The 9,981-nt window shown below is 47.5% G+C and overlaps 1 protein-coding gene across 1 annotated transcript; it reads left to right on the top strand.

Moving 5' to 3' along the window:
• The first annotated feature begins 1,097 nt into the window (after window positions 1-1,097).
• Window positions 1,098-2,044, top strand: LOC121990445. Its single transcript, XM_042544579.1, has 2 exons — window positions 1,098-1,452; window positions 1,575-2,044. Exons 1-2 carry the CDS (start codon window positions 1,259-1,261, stop codon window positions 1,978-1,980), a joined length of 600 nt encoding a protein of 199 aa, XP_042400513.1. The 5' UTR covers window positions 1,098-1,258; the 3' UTR covers window positions 1,981-2,044.
• The last annotated feature ends 7,937 nt before the right edge of the window (window positions 2,045-9,981 follow it).

Genomic DNA, 9,981 nt, shown 5'->3' with positions numbered 1-9,981 from the left:
TATATATATATATATATATATATATATATAAAAAGATTTTTTTTTTTTTGCCTGTACATTCATTTATAGGCGACCTGTGACATTTAGTGATATTTAAAAAAAAACACTTCTTTAACCTAAATATTAAATTTTAAATTCTAAATTTTAAAAAAAATTACACACTAAATATTAATGTACAAGATAACTTATATATTGGCTGTTAAATTGAATCGGTCATTAAATTGTGAACCCTTATGTGAACTAAGTTATAAATCGTCGATGACTCGAAGAGGTGAACCGTTGATTGCTTGTAAAGGTGAACCGATCTCGATAAACCACGTCTCTGGTTTGGTACATAACATGTGCTGATTAATACAAACTTGTCACGGGCGCCGAAATGCAGCCATGGAAAGCACCAAACAACATGCAGAATATGAGCATGCTTTGTCAGCCTCCCATTTCCATTTCTATTTACAATTTTACATTTACATTTACATTTCCGTTTCCTTCGGCAATCAAATGACTTTTTTTTTTCTTGATTGCTTGTCTCTGAATTCCATGCTTCAACGTTTTTAAATGTAGAGGAGGCCCACCGGCCACCGCCTATGCCTCTGCCCATGCCGTGATTGAAGCTTCAATCTCACTCCATTCTCCATTTATTTTCTGCCTTTGCCCCCATTCATTTCTTTCAGGTCTAATTTAATTTATGCTTTCGGCCAGTTACGTCCAACACTTTCTTTTTTTTGTCTTTCTTCATAATGATCGAATTAATCGACCTAAACTCTTGCTGCATCTGCTAACGAATAATGAAGGTTGTTGATTGAATAGATAGAACTAAGGATCAGTTTATAAAACCGAGTACAAAGTTAAGATATATTCAAATGTTAATAAATCTATAAATACATACCATACTCAATTAATGAATACTGCAATAATCATAGATAATTTAACGAATACCGCAATAGTAATAGATGATATAAGTATACGTGATAGACTTTGGAAAAACTTTGCCTGGACCCACGTACACTGGAGACATACCAATTTTGGTTTCTGTACATTTTTGTGTCTTCGTCGATCAGTTTCACAACGATATATATTGGTGTCACATGCATTGTCTCAATGCATGGGCCACTTTCCCACAGCGTGTGATTTGGATTTCTAGCAGGAATCCACCACCACTCTGCTGCTCTCTATATAAATCAAACCATGACTTGTACCCAAATTAATCCACTTCACCACCAACAGCACCACTGAGATCACCTCCACAACCAGAGCAGCCATGGATTGGTTTTCCTGGCTCTCTAATTCCGGCCTCGATCCATCCATCGCCTGCCAGTACGCGCTGCTCTTCGCTAGCAACGAGCTGGAGGAGGAGGACATTGCCTACTTCGACCACGGGTTCCTGCAGAGCATGGGTATCACTATCGCTAAACATCGCCTCGAGATCCTCAAGCTCATAAATCATCGCGTAAGGTAAAACTAACGAAAATACTACAACATGATGTGCTTGTGCTTGGCAAGTTAATCTTATACAATATTTAATTTACTCCTGTCGAAAGCGATGCCAAATTTGTTTGATTAGCTATTTTTTTTAGGGTTTCGTCTCCTCTGCCAGCGGCTAAGCTTGTCTCCGTGATAAGGAATTCCAAGACCTGCTTCGCCAACTACATCCGCTCCATGATGATGCGCCGCAACAGGGCAGCAGATCCGACGATTTTGGTGGTGCCCAAGGCTTCTTATGGGGGCAACGGCGGAGACCAGTGGCGAGGATCAATGTTGAAGAGAAAAACAAAGCTTGCGCTGCTGAAGCAGGGCCGGGTCATGATCGCCGACCGTGGCGTGACTGTTAAAGCTCTTCATCGTCCTCCTTCCCACAGCTCGAGCCCCATGGTTCACTCTTGTGCTGATGATGACCACGATGATGATGGAGATGGATACTGGGAGAGTGCAGCGGGAGAAGCTACGTGGGACACCATGTTTCAGGACTTGAAGCCCACATGAGAATTAGCAAGCTTAATTTTGTAAAGATGCATATGAATTAACGACTTTGGTCTTGTTTAGCTGATTCTTAAGGGGCCATCAGCTTCTCGCCTTTTCTTTTTTGTCCTTTGGTTTGAAGAAGAGACTCGCTAGTTCATTGTGGCAAACGCTCGCCCCTAGCGTCTCTGTCGTACCCGACTCAAGATCATCACAAGGGAGGTAAATCATAGCATCTGAGAGAGCATGTGACGGACAGGATGTAATACGGGGATAGGGGATTTATTCCTCAACTACCCCGAGGATCGACCCTGCGACCTCGTTATGGCAACACCCGTCACATACCAACTCGGATGACTCGCGGGGTCAAGAGACTCGCTAGTTCATGATAAAACATAAAGAGGTCCCACGGGGTTATCCGAAGTGATTAGTGCGTAGAAAGTTGCCCAATGAGATTGTGGGTTCGAATCGCGAGATAGTCAGGCGTAAATCCCTGATCCCCGTGCCCCTTTTCCCACTGCGCACTAACTTCTCCGGTTAGCATGATTAACCTCCCTCATGATGACCTTAGGCAAGATACGACGGAGACGTTGGAGACGAGTATTATCACCTTTTTTGCCCAATGATAAAACATAAAGAGATAGAAAGTTTACCATTACTTTCTCATTAACAATTATATTAATAATTTTATTAATACATAGGGTTAAAATAATATATAAAAATATTATAATAAATATAATAATATATTAAGAAACTACGATGATAATAAATAATATTTAGACTACTATCTTTATCATTATTATCCGACTTCTTATTGAGTTTAGTGGTCAATTTATTAAACTAAATTAGCAACCAAATCTTTTAGAACAATAATAATTGATGCGGTGATGATGAAAAACCCTATCAAATTATCACGATTGAGGTTAAAATCAAGGCAGTCATCGCGAAGGGGCATCGGCCAGTTGGGCGAAGTATGCCTCGGTCGGGGAGAAGGCTCTGACCTACTATCGCCTTCGACACGAGGAGCAATCAAACAACCGACACTCAAGGGAGACAATGTGCAGAGGCCGAGCCGAGCGGCTACCCTGCTTGGCCAGACAATAGAGATATGCAAAGTTCAACTTTGGGCGAGTGGCTATTCCGCTCGACCTAGCAACAGGCTTCGACCGAGCGACTACCCCGCTCGGCCCTGCAGCAGGCTTTGGCAATAACACAGTGGACCTTCAGTCGAGCAGACACACACAGAGGAATAGTGAGATTCTGGCCGACCAGACGGGGCACCGAGGCGGCGGAATTTCTGCCGAGTGGCCTACCCGCTCGGCCTAGCAGTACACTTTTGATGATATCCAGTGATATCCTTTTGGGAGTTCGTGCCACTGACATTGGGCATGGGTCGCTAGAAGATTGTATGGCGGAAGCTTCCATTGTCACTTCAGAGATATGCTCGGCCTGTTAAGGTACTGTATCAGGAGCACTTTCCTGACAAGTCATTTCAGGGAAAACTTTGAGAAGCATGCTCGCCTTGGGAAGCGTACACATGCACTATCGGAACTCTATATAAAGGGGGTTCAAGCATCAGCGGAGGTATGCGAGATTCACTGTTTGTGCTACAGTAGTCTTCTTATTACTCTACTTTTCACTTCATCGCCGGTGACTGACTTGAGCGTCGGAGGACCAACGCAGGGGACCCCTTCCCCGACTTGGCACTGGCGTAGTCTGTATTGCAGGTCCGCGCAGAGTCCACAGGAGGTCAGCGTGAGCGCCACATCCCCAGCTTTCCGTCTCTTCGACTTTCGGACAGAATCATATATGGCGCCGACTGTGGGAACGTCACCTGCATCCGAGACGAGAAGATGGAGAACGCTGAAAGACTCACCACCGTGACGCTCACTCAAGAGGAGCTTGAGATGCTTGTTCAAGCTCGAGCATCAAAAATGATTGAGTAACAACAACAACAAGCGCTAGCTGATCGATAAGCGCCACAGCCTGCAACATCGGCAGCCGGTAGACGAGCGGAGTCGAAAGATCGAGTGGAGAAAATCTCCGTATGGGGGCAGAACCGAAGGCCGACCGACACATAGGGTGAAGCACCGGTCACGCCTATCCCCTTCCATCGCGCTTTGTTCCAAACCCCCTCAGAGATAGCCCAGACACATCAGGAGCAGGGATCATCTTCGGATGATGCTCCTGTTCAAGATGCATGCAAAGGCAAGGCGCCCCGAAGCAACGTGTCTCCCCAACAGATCAACCGGCAGTTCTCAGAGGAGATCTTACAAGACTCTCTGCCCAGACACTACATCTCGTTGGTGATCGAGACGTACAACGGATTGACCGATCCAGATGATCACCTGGATCAATTCGACAATGAGACCACGCTGCACCAGTATACAGATGGAGTGAAGTGCAGAGTCTTTCTCACTATGCTCTCCGGATCGGCGCAGCGCTGGTTCCAAAGACTGTCAAACGGCTCAATATGGAGTTTCAAAGACTTTCGAGCTGCGCTCCAACACCATTTCACCAACAGCCGACGCTATCACAAGACAAGCGTCATCCTCTTTGCCTTGAACCAAGGGCCCAAGGAAGTGCTCCGAGCGTACATATAGTGTTTCAACCAAGTGGTCATGGACATCCCCTCGGTCTCGTCTGAGACAATGATGAGCGCCTTCACTCAAGGGCTCGCCGAAGGAGATTTCTTCTGATCGCTCATCAGGAAGCCGCCCAGGGACTTCGACCACATGCTCAAGAAGACCAACGAGTATATAAACATGGAAGAAGTCCAATCGGCCAGAAGGAAATGTTGGGACCGATGTGTCCACTAGAGGGGGTGAATAGTGTTTCGTCGCGCTTGTGTCGGTTTGCTTCGTCTTGTTGTTGTGTAGCGGAATACTCGAAGACAAACACTCACAATGCTAACAACTAGGGTTTACTTGGTATCCACCTCAAGAAGAGGTGATTAATCCAAGGATCCACACATGAAACGATATCTCCACTAATAACAACTCCTTCTTGGTCACAGCCGGAGGCGGAGAAGCCTAGTACAAATCCACACACAATAACACAACTCACACAAGAAGAAAATACAAGATATAACTACAAATGCACCCTTCTTCTTGCTTACTTGTTGCTTGTTGTTGCCTCTTGAACCTTGGGAATGCACCCCAATCGCCTTCAAGAACTGGAGGTGAATGCTGGAGTCTGTCGCTAAAAATCGCAGAGAAATCGCAAAGATCTAGCAAAGAAAACGCTCCGCCCAGGCTATATACAGTGCCTCCAATCGATTGAAATCAACCCTAATCGATTGCCACATCAGTACCGCTCCATCGCAGCCGTCCATCACCTGCATCCTGTGCAAAGGTCACTTCCCAATCGATCGACCGATCGATTGGGACTGCCTGAATTGATCGCCCGATCGATTCAGCGATTTTCTGTGCTCTCGCGTCCGCGTGAGAGCTTCTACTGCCCAATTGATTGACCGATCGATTGGCAACTCCCAATCGATCGCCCGATCGATTGGGAAAGCCTCTGTGCTCACGATTTCACATCCCAATCGATTGGTCGATCTATTGGGCCTTCCCACAATTGTAGCACAGTCCAAATCGATCGACCGATCGATTTGGATCCTGTTCAATCGATCGCTTGATCGATTGAACACTTTGAACTTGACACAAACTCAAGTCCAAAGTCCCAAACCCAACTTCCAGTCAACCGTGCCCTGTTGGGTCTCCGTGTCTATCATTTGACCATACCCAACCAACCTCGAACTAGTCTTCTAGCCTCCTCCATCAGCCTTGGGTCCCTCGGATATCTCCCCATCCTTCATGTCTTGCCTTCAGGAGCTTCCTTCGACCTCATCCTAGTTGTCGGGTCTTCCTTGCCAAGTCATACCAGGACTTACCTTGCCAAGACCACATGCTTGGACTTACACCCTTTACCGAGATCACACTTGGACTTTCCAATTGCCTGGCTCCTCACTAGGACTTTCTCCTTTGCCAAGATCACACTTGGACTTTTCAACTGCCTGGCTCCTCACCAGGACTTTCCACTTGCCGGACTTCTCACCAGGACTTTCTAATTGTCTGGCTCCTCACTAGGACTTTCTCCTGCCTAGCTCCTCACTAGGACTTTCCCGTTGCCTGACTTCTCACCAGGACTTTCCCTTGCCTAGCTCCTCACTAGGACTTTCTTGTTGCCTGGCTCCTCACCAGGACTTTCTCCTGCCTAGCTCCTTACTAGGACTTTCCAAATGCCTAACATCTAGTTAGGACTTTCCCAGTCAAGTCTCCTGTCAACCTTGACCTAATTGACTTGTATTCTTATCAACCTGGTCAACCCTTTGCCCATCTCCATAACCGGACGATTGCTCCAACAATCTCCTTATATTGTCAAACATCAAAACTCAAATCCTGACTCATGCTTGACTCAACTCAAACTTAGTCAAACTAGTCAAACTTGACCTAGGGAAATTGCCCCAACAAGAAAGAGGTGTCGATCGAACACACGACGTCGATCGAACGCCGAGCCTCAAGCAGCCATCAGCCGCTAAAGGGGCCGAGGGCCGAAGGAGCGCAGCCACACCAGGAGACCAGGGCACATGTCGTGCAACACGTGGCGTCCGATCAGCCAAAGGCGTCAAAGGGCAAAATATGGACGTCGATGTTTTGTTCTTTCCACCAGTCGGTGACCCACAACACGCATGATTGTTGCGATCTGACACCAATCGTCAGCCAACCGACTCCGTGTGGATACCGCCGCCGATCTCCTTCTCCTGACCAGCGACAAAGGCATCGATCTGTTGATCGGCCAGAGGGCGACAACGGAGGGATGATATCGATCCCTCCCGAGTCCCGGCCGAGCGAAATAGACCCTCCACTCGGGAAGAAGAAAACAGGAACAACACTTCCCGAAAAGAGATAGGCATGATCGCCGGAGGACCGACCGGAGGCGACTCCAACAGAGTCAGGAAGTCATACACTCGGCGATTGAAGATCCACGTCATGGGATGCAGCAAGAAGAAGATCGAAGGACCCCAGATTAGCTTTGGCCCCAGCGACTTAAAGAGAGTGGAGATCCCTCACGATGACACATTGATCATCCAAGCGGTAATTGCTAACTACACAATTCACTGAACTTTTGTTGATATAGGGAGTTCGGTGAACATTATCTTCAAGAAGGCGTTCGATTAATTACAAATTAATTGAAGCGAGTTACTACCCATGACGACCGCTCTCTATGGCTTCATGGGCAATGAAGTGTTGCCACTTGAACAGACCCGACTGGCCATCTCGCTCGAAGAGGAGCCACTAAGGAGAACGAGGACCACAAACTTCATTGTGGTGGACGCGCCGTTGGCCTACAATGTCATATTGGGTCGACCGATCCTCAACGAGTTTCGGGCGGTAGTATCTACTTACTGCCAAAAAATCAAATTCCCGGTAGACGACCAGGTTGGCAAAGTCAAGGGCGATCAGTTGGCTGCTCGGCGATGCTACGTCGAGATGGTCAAGTCCGAGGTGAGAAACGCTTGGAAGACTCCACGATTGGAGGTAAATGCGATCACTGAAAGACCCTCTACCTTGGTGTACAAAGAAAAGGAGGAGGTCCAGATCCACCCCAGCTGACCGGAGGCAGCAACCTTCATCGTCGTTGACCTAGAGGAGGAGAAGAAGGCAGAGCTAGTTTCCTACCTCAAGCAAAATCACGATGTATTCACGTGGTCAACACACGAGCTTCCCAGCATCTCCCCGAGCATGGCTCAGCACGAGCTTCATGTTCGACCGGACGCTCGGCCGGTGAAGCAGAGAAAAAGGGTTTCAGCGCGGAGCAAAATGTGATCATCCGGGCGGAGATAGAGAAGCTGCTGGAGGTTGGCCATATTAGGAAAGTTCAATTCCCGAGCTAGCTAGCCAATGTTGTGTTAGTCTCCAAGCCGAGCAACAACTGACGGGTATGCATCGACTTTCGTGATCTGAACAAGGCGTGCCCAATGGGCTTCTATCCACTGCCTAAAATAGACCAAGTGGTAGACTCAACAACGGGATGCGAGCTGATCTCCATGCTCAACGCGTACCAAGGGTACCACTAAGTGTCGCTTGCCCACGAAGACTAGGAGAAGGTCAGCTTCATTATGACCGACGGAACGTACTGCTACAATATCATGTCGTTCGGACTCAAGAACGTCGGAGCCACTTACCAAAGGCTGATGAACAAGGTGTTTCGATGGCAGATCAGCCGTAATATAAAGGTATACGTCGATGACATATTAATTAAATCCATTCGAGCTGCTACTTATACGCAAATATTAACGAGACTTACCAAATGCTGAGGAATTATGGGATAAAACTAAACCCCGACAAGTGTTTGTTCGGCGCGAAGAGTGGCCACTTCCTGAACTATATAGTCACTGAGTGAGGTATTGAAGCCAATCCGAGCAAGGTCAAAGCTTTGCAAGACATACCGCCGCCTTGGAACTTGAAGGAAGCTCAACGACTGACTAGTTAGATCACGACGCTGTCCAAATTTATATCCAAATCATCCGACCAGAGCCTGCCGTTCTTCAAGGTGCTCCGCCGAACCACAAAATTCCAATGGGATGCCGAGTGCGATCGGGCATTGGAAAAGCTCAAGGAATATCTGAACTCCTTGCCTGTATTAGCTAAGCCGGTTGTGGGTGAGCCACTTTTGATTTATCTATCATCCAACGAACATGTCGTTGGGCATACCCTGGTTAGGCAGAACGACAAAAAACAACAGCCTGTATATTTTTTGAGCAATATATTGAAGGATGTTGAATCTCGCTACACCGGTCTCAAAAAACTAGCATATGCTTTGATTCTCGTCGCTCGGAGGCTTCGCCCATACTTCCTAGCACACACAATCATTGTGCTAACTAACAACGCCCTGGGACAAGTCCTTCTTAACCCGGAAGCATCAGGAAGTCTAATTAAATGGGCGATCAAGCTAAGCGAATTCGACATTCAATATCAATCCCGAGCGACAATCAATGCTCAAGCCTTGGCAGATTTGGTCATAGAAGTCCAGAGTGATAAGTCAGCGGCAACATAGAAGATATACATTGATGGCTTGCCCACTCGGCAAAGCAGCGAAATCGACATACTGCTTATCTCACCACGGGAAGACCGGATGCAGCTCTCCATTCGGCTGGACTACCGCGCCACTAATAACGAAGCAGAGTATGAGGTGCTGATAGCCGGCCTGCAAGCAGCTCGGCATGTTGGAGCATTCAAAGTCCTCATCCACTCGGATTTCCAGCTTACCGCCCAACAGCTATCCGGGACATTCGAAATAAGCAACACTCGGCTAAGGCTCTATGTAGAGGCTTTCGAGAAGTTGAAGACCAACTTCCAAGAGATCATTATACAAAAAATCCCCCAATCGAAGAACTAGACCGTGGATGAGTTGGTAAAATTAGCCAGTTCGCTGTCCCCGATCATCATAGGACAGTCGATTGAACAAGTCTCGCTCATGGCGCACATCGATCAGATGGAAGGAATAACCTTCTCGAACGACTGGAGGACAGTCCTAACAGAATTCTTGCGGTCTAGAGCTACACATGCCGATCCGGAAGAAGCCCGATTGTTTAAGAAGAGGGTCGGGCAGTTCACCTTGATCGGGGATCAACTTTACAAGAGAGCCTTCTCCAGACCCCTTCTCAAATGCATCGGATCAGAGGACGTCGAGTACATTCTGCGGGAGGTGCACCAAGGATCTTACAGAGGCCATCCGGGCGGCCGTGCATTAGCCCGTAAGATACTTCTGGCCGACCCTCCAGGAGGATGCCCTCGGACGATGACCATCTTCTTGTCCTGCCAGAAGTATCACAACATGCCGCACCGACCGACCGAGGAAATGAAAGCGTCCACGGTATCATTCCCGTTCGACCAATGGGACATGGATATCATTAGGCCTCTTGAAGGCAAGAGGTCAAAACTACAAAGAAGCATCAAGTGAGTCGTGAGGGCAAGGGTTCGAGTGCTGAGGGATTGTACTCGGGGTACCAGTCGACTG

This window comes from Zingiber officinale, chromosome 6B (genome assembly GCF_018446385.1).
Source record: "Zingiber officinale cultivar Zhangliang chromosome 6B, Zo_v1.1, whole genome shotgun sequence".
Lineage (NCBI taxonomy): Eukaryota > Viridiplantae > Streptophyta > Magnoliopsida > Zingiberales > Zingiberaceae > Zingiber > Zingiber officinale.
The sequence above is the reverse complement of the archived record's forward strand: the minus strand, read 5'-3'. Positions and strand labels throughout refer to the sequence as shown.